At 40.0% G+C, this 12787-nt stretch overlaps 1 protein-coding gene across 5 annotated transcripts in view; it reads right to left on the bottom strand.

Moving 5' to 3' along the window:
• HECTD1 (HECT domain E3 ubiquitin protein ligase 1) overlaps window positions 1–6360 on the bottom strand; it is a 71692-nt gene extending 65332 nt beyond the window's left edge. For all 5 annotated transcript variants that reach the window (XM_043489797.1, XM_043489800.1, XM_043489798.1 and 2 more), the window contains exon 1: window positions 6202–6360. In XM_043489797.1, coding sequence (XP_043345732.1) covers window positions 6202–6341 — 140 coding nt within the window. In that variant the 5' untranslated portion in view covers window positions 6342–6360. The remainder of the gene's footprint in view (window positions 1–6201) is intronic.
• Between the last annotated feature and the right edge of the window lie 6427 nt (window positions 6361–12787).

Here is a 12787-nt window from a genome sequence, read left to right as displayed (position 1 = left end):
CATTCTTTTCAATCTTTTACTTCAGGGAGAAAATAGATGTCATCAGACAGAAATCTCTTCAGTTTTTCCCATCAAACCTAAAAATCTTCATCTTTCCTGCCTTACAATAAAAAACACATTACCATAAGTCTATTTCTTCACCAGTGAATCAGAGCTTTGACACTCAGTGTGGGATTTTTCTGACCAACAGCTTCTGCATTATTTGAGAACATACTAGGAATGCAGAATATCAGGCACCACACCAGACCAAATGAATCAGAATTTGCATCTTAACAAGATCCCCAGGTGATTCACAGTATGCACATTAAAGTTTAAAAAGCACTGCTATTGACAGCAGCCAATGCTCTCCCAGTTTCTCATAATCTGCATACTACGAATTCTCCATTCTCTGTCCTCTATGACCGCTAAAAGAAAAAGCCCCATACTATTTTTCCCAGTACAATTTTCTCAAAAAATTTTTCCACACTCCAGTCTCCATTTCCTCCTGTTACTCCTCAACCCATTCAAATCTGGTCCTCAAACCACTCCACTCAGCTCTCATTAAGATCAATGATCTTGAGAATGTTGCTAAATCCAAAGGACATCTTTGAGTCTTCACCATACTTGACCTCTCACCCATGTTCAGCACAACTGTCCTTCCTCTTCTTTAATCACTCTCTTTCTTGTGTTGACATGTGCACTAATGATGTAAAAGCAATGGTGGATAAAACTGCTGGTGCTTTAGCATGAATTAAGGCAGCAGCATTAAACTGTACCATTGGTAATCGTTTTGTATTTTCACTGCCAAGCTATAGCATGAAAAAAAAGGTCAATTTCACTACAGAATAACTTTGATAAAGCAAATATATATATATATACATATATTTTACTAAACCTCAAGCCTTTTCTCTTTAATTAATTTTTAAAAAGTTTACAACATTGTGTTGGTTTCTGTCACACAATCTCAAACCTTTTCATACATATTTTTTTAATATCCCACTTAAACAAATGGGAAGTAAGCATAAAGTACTTCTGCATACTCAAGAAAGATGGCTGTGTCAAGGAAATGCTGGAGAGTTGAACTAGCCACTTGTTTCATGCAACATCATTGTTACCTGAAAGAACTTTAGACAAATTGTGGTTACTCAGACTTGGATATCTAGCAAACATTTCCTCAAAAATTAACCAAGCAAGCATTCCACCTCAAGGAAAAACAACTGACAGTATTTGCTGCCAATGATAACATTTGAGCTTTCAAGCAAAAATTACAACTTTGAAAAACTGGCTCCTGCCACCATGAGCTTGACAGCATCCCATTATTTGAAGACTTTTCTGATTAAGTACTTATAATAACAAATATGACTTTATGACAGTGTAGAATGGCATATGGCAACCTTAGGAATATCTGTATAACTCATCAGATCAATATTTTTCACATGACCAGTGCAAGATCTTTTAAACTTATACATGGGTTAAAAAAAAAACAAAACCCACTCAAAGTACCAAACAGGCCAATAGATTTTAATCTATAAGAGTACAAGTTCATTGAATGATTTCAGAATCCACATTATAATTAACTCTTAAGAAACTATCACTTTGCCCACTTTGGGTATGATATCAAAGGAGACTATACATAATTATGTAAAAACATCATTACCACATTCCTCCCTTTCCCAGCTACATCTATTGGAGGATGATAATTTTTTCATATATTGTAATCAAAACAACATAATGCAACACAATAAATGCAAAGCAGATATGAGAATCTAGCCAAATCCAAATGCATGATCTCCACCTCTCAAAAACATGGTCCTCCTGGGAATTTCTTGGTGGTTCAGTGGTTAGGACTTAATGCTTTCACTGCAGGGGTCTGGTTTCAATCCCTGGTTGGAGAACTAAGATCCCACAAGTCATGTGGTATGGTCAAAAAAACAAAACAAAAACATGGTCCTCTTTTGATTTTCTCTCTCACTGAATGGCATCATCATCCATTGCAATCTGAATTATCCACGGTACTGTCTTCTTCCTTTCTCTCACATCCAATCATTCAACTATTTGACTATTCTACCTCCAAAATCTAAGTCTACAAGCATTTATTCTGTCATCATCCATTTATTATCCATAGAGCAGAAAAAATTAGTATTTTTAAAAGACATATTTAATCCCATCACTCACTCTTTTACATCACTGCTCTTAAGAAAAAACCAAAAGCACACACAAGATTCCATCTGATCTTGCCCCAACTTTCAGCACAGTTCTCCAGACAGCTTTCCATGCCCAGTTATACTACCTTTCTCCAAATTCCTCAACCACGACATGCTCATCCCACTTCAAAATTCTTCACGTTGCCTTCCCTTTAAACATCCTTCTATCCCACCACCTCATACGTCATCCTTTAAATTCTTACTCATCCTTCATATCTCTAAGAAAAACCACTTTCTCAAAGACCACTCTGACTACCCCTATTCCTCCAGGTCATGCCCCTGCTACCTGCTGTCACAGCACTCTGAACTTTTCCTTCATTGCACTTATCAAAGCTTGTAACCACAATTTTATTTCTATAATTATTTAATACGTGTTCCTTATAAACTACTAGGCACCATAAGAGCAGAGATTGTTAACTGCTTTGGTCAGCATATTTTTTTTTTAACAATAAAAAGTAGGAAGACAATTTAATAGATTAAAAGACTTATCACTGTTGTAGGTATTTTTAAATAGTTTTTACTGTACATACACAATAGGAAGCTTTTACCACTGTATTTAGTATTGGAATTCAAACTTGAGGCAGTCATTCTTGGGATATTTCTCTCTGGGAGGATACACCAGGAAAATGATTAATGGTGGTTGCCTCTGGAGAGGAGAACTGGTCACCCAGGAGGCAGGAAAGGGAGAGACTTACACTTTACTGTATATCCTCTGTGTCTTCATAATGAAGTAAAATGATTATTTTTTAAATATGAGCTTTCTGGTGACTAAAAGCACTATCCCTAATATTCCATTTACTAGATCTTCTGGGGAGATGAATTTTTATTATTTGAAGATTTAGTAGCAGGATCTACAACTGCCCAGGATTTATCTACTTTTAAGAATATGTACAATGATCACCTATTTTGATGTGAATGCAAAACCACTCATTTATAACTCAATAAATTTATTTCAAATGTATAACTTATATTAAGTTTATTAGCTCACTAATGTATCACAGATGAAAGCAAAAACTAACTCAGAACTTGAATTTCACTTTCTAGAGCATAACCTTGTTAAGTTCAGGCATTAGTAAGAAGTATCACAGCTTCACAGAAAATGTATAGCCCTTAACTTCAAAAAGACTGTCAGGGGGTTTCTCTTGTGGCTCAGTGGTCTAAAGAATCCACCTGAGACACGGGTTGAATCCCTGGTCAGGAAAGATCCCAAATGCCTCAGAGCAACTAAACCTACGCGCCACTACTGCTGAGCTCTGGAGCCTGTGTGGCAACTATTGAGGCGACAGGCTGCAACCACTGAGGTCCAAGTGCCTAGAGTCTGCGCTCCCTAACAAGAGAAACCACGGCAATGAGAAGCTTGCACAACACAACGAAGAGGAGGCCCTGCTCATCACAGTTGGAGAAACGCCTGCAGAGCAATGAAGACCCAGCACAGCAAAAAATAAATTAAAAAAAAAAGTCAGAATGGGTACAAAAAAATGGATAGCCATGTACAATATTAAGTTAAAGAAAAAAAAAACACTTAACTGTTATGTGAAAAGCACTATGTTAGGCATCTCACTTGTATTATCACATTTAATCTCCATGAAAACCTATACCCATGTCTATCTCATTCCAAAGGCCATTATTTTTACCACATCATATGCCTTTCCTGACTAAACGAACATATAACTACTAATCAAAACTAATCAGACAAAAGCCTATCTGAACATATAGGCATCTTTTGCTTTACCTGATGTAACTAAAAGGACTACTTGCTACTATCTTATGAAATTAAGTTAAAAGGGATATTTTCACCCATATTTAAAATGTGCACATCATCCTCCTTTTCCCCTGTCTTATTTGTTGACTGTTTCAAAGAATTTTTAAAGGTTCTTCAAAACCCACCACAGTTTCATGAAATGAAGTCTCCAAATAAAATTCAACATTAGATATTTAATGACATTAAATTAGCTCACTTTACTCAAAACACTTTTCACATACATTCTTTCCTTTACTCCTCACAAGGAGCAAACCAGATATGAGATTACTGTCATTTTTACAGAGGAAGAAAGTAAAGCTCTCAAGGGGTAAACTTCATTTAGGAAACCAAGAATCTGAACCCAGGTCTCTGATGACACACAGCCATTCTTTCCACCTCACCATGCTGCATCTCTGGTTTAAAGAAACTAAAGATAATTTTCCTTCTGACAACAAGAAAATCTGGCTACTGAATGAAGAAAGCAAGCTAAAGGTTTAAAAAACAACTGTCATAAATTTAATCAAATGTCTACTTTTGATAGACAAACTACTGATATGCTAAATAAAACAGGGCTAACCATTCCAATATGAAATTTTCTTATATCTTCACTTAGTAAATAAAAAATATAAATTGCATCTGATTTTAATTTCATCCACATTATATCAAATATGACTAAAGTCTGGAAAGGATAATGAAAAGAATAACAATTATATTAGGACGGTAGGATTTTGCATTGATGAGTTTGACATTTTAACAATTTCCTTTAAAATTGTTTTAATATAATGACACTTATTAAAAATGTCATTACAAATACCTCTACTACTACATGTTAGTGCTTAATGGAGGATATGATAGTTGACGTGACTGGTATGTTCGACTTTTTAAAATACCAAAAGTAATTCTCAGGTTAATGAAAACCCTCTAATGAAAGCTATAAATGCTCAAAAATCTATTTCACTGTTCTGATTCTGACCAAAACAAGTGTTATTAGAGGGGCTAAATTATTATGTTCTCAAAGTTTGCCAATAACAATAACTACTTGAAATAAATGAGTCACGGACTGCGATTTGGAAACTTTGTTCATAAGGATTTTTATCTTAATAGTACCGCCTCAATGGGACTTACAACTAAGATGATTAACTATTCATTTATTAATTCATCTTCATTAGTGATTAATTCAAAAATGAAGATGATAAAAAATACATCAATTTAGTGAGTAATACAGCCTTATTCCCACCTCAAAGAAATTAAGATAATTTATAACAAATTTTGTCAACATCTCAAACATTTTCTACTGATTACTTCAAAATGGCATTAAAACCAATATAGAAGCATCTGAGTTTTCATTTACTTATCTCCAGAATTCAAAATTATAAATATAAAATAAATAAAAACCAAACATGTTCAGCATTTAGAAGAATGGTTAATCTAACTGGGCAAGTACAACATAAGAGTAAAAAAATGGCATTAATGTCCAATCTAGTAATGATTCCTTTACATTTTTGCACAAATTCCACATAATCCTCTAAATAAAATTACTTAAACTCTCACATCTCAATCTGCTTCTACTATTCCAAAAACTATGCCATGTGGTTAACATTCAATTTATACCCTCTCCAAACTGAAATTTACAGAGCCATGATTTGCTTTAAGGAAAGTACAAGGGGAAAAAAAAAAGTACAGGAAATTCCCTGACAGTCTAGTGGTTAGGACTCTTTGCTTTCACTGCAGTGGCCTGGGTTCAATCCCTGGTTGGGGAACTAAAATCCAGAAAGCCACACAGTGCCACCAAAGCAACAACAACAACAACAAAACCCCAAAAACAACAATGCCAAAACAAAACAGTGTCCTAAGACTTACTACCAATGAAGAAAGGGCAGTTGGAAATGTATTCATTATTATCTGTATTTTCATATCAATTTCAGGTCAATTTCTTGATACAGAAATAAAGCAGTATTTGCATTTTCTCAGTTCATAACATGTTTTGAAACTGAATCAATCAGATTATGGGGTAGAATTAGCATTCTCTACTAATTCCTCTTCAGTCAACAAACATGTATTTGTGTCATCACAATTATTACTGGAGTTAGTTTACCTACCAATTTTTATTTCTCAGAAGACTGTAAATGCAAAACTACAGAAACTTTTCAGAAGATAAGTTTTAAAACTCACTGAAGAAAAATTCTATACAAACTCAAATCAGCAGATGGTTGAGAACATGTTATGTACATGTCACTACAGCACCCCCAAAGGAAGATGATGAAGGGATGTACTTACGTTTCAAAACAACGATCCACGTTGTCAGACATCAAAAGCAGCATGCATAGCTGTTCAAGGGCTATTAGTTGCATGTCCCTTTCATCTCCTTGTCCCATCTGCAGCCATTCCAGCAATGTATCTGGGTCCACATCTGCCATGGTTTTTTAAGCTTCTTTGCTTAAATTTAAAAAGCAAAGGCAAAAAGTCCTTTAAATGTCTAGGACTGAACAGCGTGAGCTTAATTTTTTTTTTCTTTTCTTTTACATTGACTAGAGCCAGATTTTCTTGGTGTCCTAGAAATTAGAAAAGACTCCTAAGTATGTTTGAAAAGTGTACTTAACCATAGTTTTCCAACTTTCCTTATTCCTCGGGTTTAACTTCATACATCGTACTAAATAAAAACCAGTTTTGCACAAGAGTATAAGCTGATTAGGCTGCTGCTTAAACTGGAAACCAGAGCCGTCTTTGTCAAAGACAGTCAAACAAGCTTCGGATCCCTCTATTGCTATCACTAACGTGTTTGCCAAAAGGCAAACAACACCTTACTAAGGGTTTTTTTTTCCAGAAAACTTCTTTCCCCTTCCCGTCACCCAAAGCTGATCTTCTGATAAGGATTAGATTCAGTATTTTAAGGAAACTTAGCACTTTGATCCAATTCCCCTCCAAATCAAGTCTCTACTTTAAAATTATCTTCAATTTCTTAAATTCTGCTGATTTAATTTACTGCCATCCTTAAGATGTTAAAATACAAACGATATACAAGATCTATCTAAGATTTGATTAGGAATTTCGGCAGTAGCAGCAACTGTTCCTAAAAGTTAAAAAAAAAAAAAAGTTTAAAAAGAAATGCTACAAGTAAGTGCACTGGACTAACACGTTACAGATCAGAACATAGGCCAATCTGCGGTCCTCTCCCCATCCCCACCGAATGGGGCAGTTGGTTAAAAACAACATCAACAACAGCGAAGCAGCCCCAACAGGCAAGTCAATACAAAAACTCAGAAGCACTCTGACGAGAGGACTGCGTTGGGTACCCTGTAACCCAGCTGCAGGTGCATAAATCCAGCGGCAGGTTCCGGTGGGCACCCAACGGCGGCGATCCGCAAGGGTGACCCAAAACTCAGGGCCCAGCCGACCCGGCGCCGGGAGACGCAGGCACCCCGCTCCGGTTTTCCCGAACCAAACCCGGCTAAGTTAGCTACCAGTGTCGAGGAGGAGGGTAAGTTTTGGAGGTGGAGCTGCGAGCCTCTCTACCCGAGAGGAGGAGGCCGGAGCAGGCAGGGCGATGGGTCTCCCGGGAGCGGCGCCCGGAACTCCGAGGCCCGGCGGGACGTCCCTGGCCCCGTCGGGAGGCGATCCTTTCTCAAGGACAAGGCGGGGGCAGCCATGGGCTCTGGCTTGGACAAGCCGGGGCCCGCCGTGGGCAGGGTCGGGGGAGGGAAACAAAGGGGCCAGGCGGGTGAGTCGGCGGCAGCCTGCCGACCTCACCAGGGGCCGGGGTCTCGCTCCCGGGCTACCGCCGGGCATCCCTGGTCCCGGCACCAGGCCTGACCCTTCCGACCGCCGAAGGCGCTCCTGCGTCCCCTTTCCTCAAGCTCTTACCCAAGCCTGTCGTCTCAAACCGCTCCGGTGCAGCTCCAAGCAGGCCGCGGGCTGAGCCAGGCCCGGCCGCGGCCCTCGAGTTCCCAGGAAGCCGCAGGCCGCGCAGGTCGAGCCGGGCTGGCGGCACAGGAAAAGCCGCGCCTTGTCCCTCCCCTTCCTCCGCGGGGACCTGGTGACAGGGAAGCCAGAGGTTCCCCAGACCGGCGGCAGCCAGCTCACGTCCCGTCCCCGGCACGCGGCTCCTCAGGCCCTGCAGCTTAGAGGCCCGCGCCGTACTGCCGGCGGCGGCGGCGGGGGGAGGCCGCGTCCATCGCGATCCGGGAGGGGGAAGGGAGGAGGGTCGGGGGAGAGCCGGGCGGGGAAGCTGCGGAGGGCAGCAGTGCGCCGCGGAGGCGGAGCAAATGGGCTCCGCTGGCTGCGACCCCGCCGGCCGCCACGTGGAGGCGCTGCGGAGACCCGTCGGCCCGCGGCGCAGGGTCGCAGAGCGCCGGGGCGCGGAGCGACCGGTAGCTTCGTCGCCGCTACCGAGGGCCTCCGGCTCCCTCGGCCTCGTCAGCTGTGGCTTTCCTATCGTACGCTCTGCGCCTTCACGTTTCGTTGGCAATTCAAGCGCGCTCCCAGCACCGCGCGCACACGGGTGCACGCACGCTCAGCGTGTTTTGCACGGTGTGTACACACTTGGCGTGCTCCTGCTGAAAGCCCCCACGCTGCACGTCAAAGCTGCGGCCCAACCTGTCCTGGCCCGGCCTCCCGCCTCTGCGACCCGGCCTCCGGCGCGAGCTTCTCCTCCTCCTCGCTGGTCACCCCTCCTCGCGCACGGAAGTGCGTCGCGGGAAGAAAAGCGCCACCCTTCGGTCCTGGGAGGCGAACTGCCCGGCAGTTCAGAAAGAAAACCTTTCACCACAGTCTTGTGAGGTAAATATTGTCGAGTATCCTCTCCATTGTACGGACGAGAGAGCTGAGGTTCCAAAAGGTTTGAATTCAGGCCCGCTGGCGTTCCCAGGAAGCAGCAGTACCTCGAGTGTGCTTTCGACTTTTTCCTGTGGGTTGTGATCTTAAGTATGTCCGTAGTTATTCCCTTCGAACGTTTTATTTCACGCGCGTTGAAAACAAAATATGTCTGCTTATGAGGCGCACTTGGAGACAGTTAAGATGTAATTAGTTGGAAATGTGAATATAGCTTTCTTTTTCTTTTAATCAAGAAATGAATCCCTTGGTTTGTGAGATATGTAAACCCATGCCCCATACACCCACTGTATTTAAAAAACAAAAATGAGTGTTACGTGATAGTATTTGAGGAGTGTTCCTTTAAGCAGAGGAGCTGCTGCATAAATTTGAAGAACTAGTATTTTGTAAATTACACATTTGCACCTCGAATATCTATAGATACATGTCCCACTGTAGCAGGTAAGGTTCCTAGGTCTCCTGCTCATAGCTCAAATTAAGAGATAAGAGTTGAGGATTCCACTATCTTGTCCCAACTACAGCACATGGGAATAATTATTTGCGAGCTATGAATGTAACTTGGAGCTGCCAGGACAATCTTCAAGGAGGAAAGTGGCATTTAATTTGGACCTTGAAGAAATGGGTAGAATGTGAACACTGCAAGTAAGGAAAAAGAATAAAGCAAAGCCTGATCAGTTCTGAAACAAAGGAAAGGGGACCTGTGCTTCAAGCAAAAACCAGCGTTAAGCAATGATGGAGAAAATAGGAGCTAAAATCAGCAGGGACTTAAATGTGTGGGATACAGAATTTATGCTGAGGTAAAGTAGCAAGTTCTGGACTAGAACATTGACTGGAAAAGTTCTAAAGAGTCTTGCAAAGGTGTATAGGGCAAGAGTGTCCAAAATAGCTAATAAGAACTACCTAGACAAGGAGATTGGAGAAGGCAGTGGCAACCCACTCCGGTATTCTTGCCTGGAAAATCCCATGGATGGAGGAGCCTGGTGGGCTGCCGTCTATGGGGTCGCACAGAGTCGGACACGACTGAAGCGACTTAGCAGCAGCAGCAGACGAGGAGATTAACTGGGAGATTGGAAAATTCCTCCAGTAGTGGAGAAAGAAAGGGCCTAGTTTTTGGCAGTAAGAAGACAGTTCGGATGGAGAAGAAATAAATCTTAAAAATGTTTTATACATGCAAATGTTTTACAAATGCCCCTATACATGCACAGCTGTCAAAAGCTCCACCGCCTAGTACATTTGTGACAATGATTCGTATGTTGATACACCATTATCACTCAAATTCCATAGCTTACATTAGAGTTCACTTTTGGTGTTGTATATTCTGTGGGTCATGACAAACATATCTTGACACATATCCGCCATTATAATATCATACAGCATATTTTCACTGCCCTAAAAATCACCTGTGCTCTACCTATTCATCCCACTCTCACCTAGCCCCTGAAAACCACTAATCTTTTCACTGAGTCTATTGTTTTACCTTATTCAGAATGTTGCATAGTTGAAATCATATAATATATAGCCTTTTCATATTGGTTTCTTTCATTTAATAATGTGCATGTAGGGTTCTCTTCATGGCTTAATAACTCATTTTTTTGTTTGCTTGTTTTTAGGGCCAAATAATATTCTGTTGTCTAGAAGTACCAGAGTTTATCCATCCACCTACTGAAGAACATCTTGGATGTTTCCTAGTTTTGGCAATAAAAGTACTGCTATAAAGACCCAGCTGCAAGTTTTTACATGGACATAAGTGTTCGACTCATTTGGATAAATACTAAGAACCACAGTTTCTGGATTGTATGGTAAGAATATGTTTTTATTTTCTTCCATTTTTATTGAGATATAATTAACATACTATACTGTGTAATCTTAAGGAATACAACATAATTATTTGACTTACATATGTCATGAAATGATTACCACAGTAGGTTTGGTGAACCTATCCATCATCTCATATAGATAACACACTACAGATTAAAAAATATTTTTTCCTTATGATGAGAAAGAACTCTTAGGATTTAGTCTGTTACCAACTTTCATTTATAATGTTCAGCATTGTTAATTATCATTATTATGTTATAAATTACATTCCTGGTACATATTTTTCTTATAACTGGAAATTTGTACCCTTTGACTACCTTCATCTAATTCTTTCTCCCTCCCACAAGAATATGTTTACTTTTGTAAGAAACTGTTTAACTGTCTTCCAAACTAGCTGTACCATTTGTTTTTGTTTTTTTTTTTTGACACTGCCACACATCTTGTGGGCTCTTAGCTCCCTGACCAAGGATCAAGAGCACCGAGTCCTAACCACTGGACCGCCAAGGAATTTCCCCCATTTTGCATTTCTATACGCAGTAAAAGTTGCTATTGCTCCACAGTCCCTTCAGCATTTGTTGTTGTCAGTGTTTTGGATTTTGCCCACCATCCTAACAGATGTATAATGGTATATTATTTTAATTTTCAATTCCCTACTGACATTATATGGAACATTTTTTTTTTTTGTATACTTATGAAAGTATATACTTTTCTTTTAATCTTTTCATATACTTATTTGCCATTTGTATATCTTCTTCAGCGAGGTGTCTGTTTGGATCTGTTGCCCATTTTTTAAGCAGATTGTTCATCTGATTGTTGAATTTTAAGAGTTCTTTGTATATTTCGATAATAGTATTTATCAGATGTGTCTTTGTGAATGTTTTCTTTACCTGGGGAACTTTTAAAATGTCAGATGCTCAGGCCATATCTCAGGCCAGTTCAGTCAGTGTCTCTGAACATAGAATTTGGACACCAGTATTTTTTGAAGTGATTCTAATGTATAGCCAAGGCTCAAGGCTGAGAACCACTGACCTAAGTCAATACAACAACAATAATATTTGAATATAATTATAATACTTATTATTGTTGCAACTAGATTTTATTAGGTATTTATGTCCTAACACCCTTCTAAATATATTACAAATATTAATTCACTATGGACATCAGCTACTTTGATTTGCTGTCTGTGTTGCCTTGGCCTCTCTGAGTTTTGTTTTCCTAATCTATAAGATTAAGATGATAATAGAAACCAACCCTTCATAGAATGATTATATTAAACAAGATAATGCATATAAATGCCTACCATATATTAAATAAACACTCAAACGTGCCTGCTATTAATAATATTACATTATTAGTTCAGCTCTCCGGTGTGGCATGCTAGGTCTGCTCCCTCTTCCATAGGACAGGTCACCAAACAAAGACAACAGTCATGATTCCCATACCCTCTCTTCTCCTGGCAAAATAAGTCTAGTTCCTGCAATGGCTTTACCCTCCTTGGTCATGTTCTAATGTCTCCTGACATACTTTAATTAAGAACTCCTAAGCCTGATACTGTGCTTTAAAGGTGGTCCAACCTGGACAGAGGAATGCCGTCTTCCATTGCATTGGGTTCAGAGAGTGACAGTCACATCACTTTTTTGGCTTATACAGAGTTTGCTCAACTAAAGTCCTTACTTCTTGCTCCCTGAACTGCCAAGCCAACTTTCCTTCAGTCTTTTAATTTAGCAGTTGATATTTCAGAGTTTGCTCAACTAAAGTCCTTACTTCTTGCTCCCTGAACTGCCAAGCCAACTTTCCTTCAGTCTTTTAATTTAGCAGTTGATATTTCTGTCGTTAATGTTTAGACTTACTAAATTTCGTCTTGTTAGTTCTGTGTCAATGCTGCATCCTATGGCAATCTCTTTGAATCCTGACTGGAAGTGAAAGGTATCAGCAGTCCCCCCAGATTCTTTGTTAGTAGTCAATTAGATAAAGGTGTTGGACAGAATATGGCCAAAACAAAGCCTGTGATGAATGACAAACCTTTTACCAAGCAGTTATTTTTCCATTAAATAACATTCTCGTGGTGTAGTTGTTCAGGTAACAGATTTGCTTCAGCAATACGTGAACCGTGAACTTCTAGATGTTCAAGCTGGTTTTAGAAAAGGCGGAGGAACCAGAGATCACATTGCCAACATCCGCTGGATCATCCAAAAAGCAAGAGAGTTCCAGAAAAAAA

Source organism: Cervus canadensis, chromosome 17 (assembly GCF_019320065.1).
Source record: "Cervus canadensis isolate Bull #8, Minnesota chromosome 17, ASM1932006v1, whole genome shotgun sequence".
Classification (NCBI taxonomy): Eukaryota; Metazoa; Chordata; class Mammalia; order Artiodactyla; family Cervidae; genus Cervus; species Cervus canadensis.
Note: the sequence above shows the minus strand (reverse complement) of the source record. Positions and strands in the feature narration are given on the sequence as shown.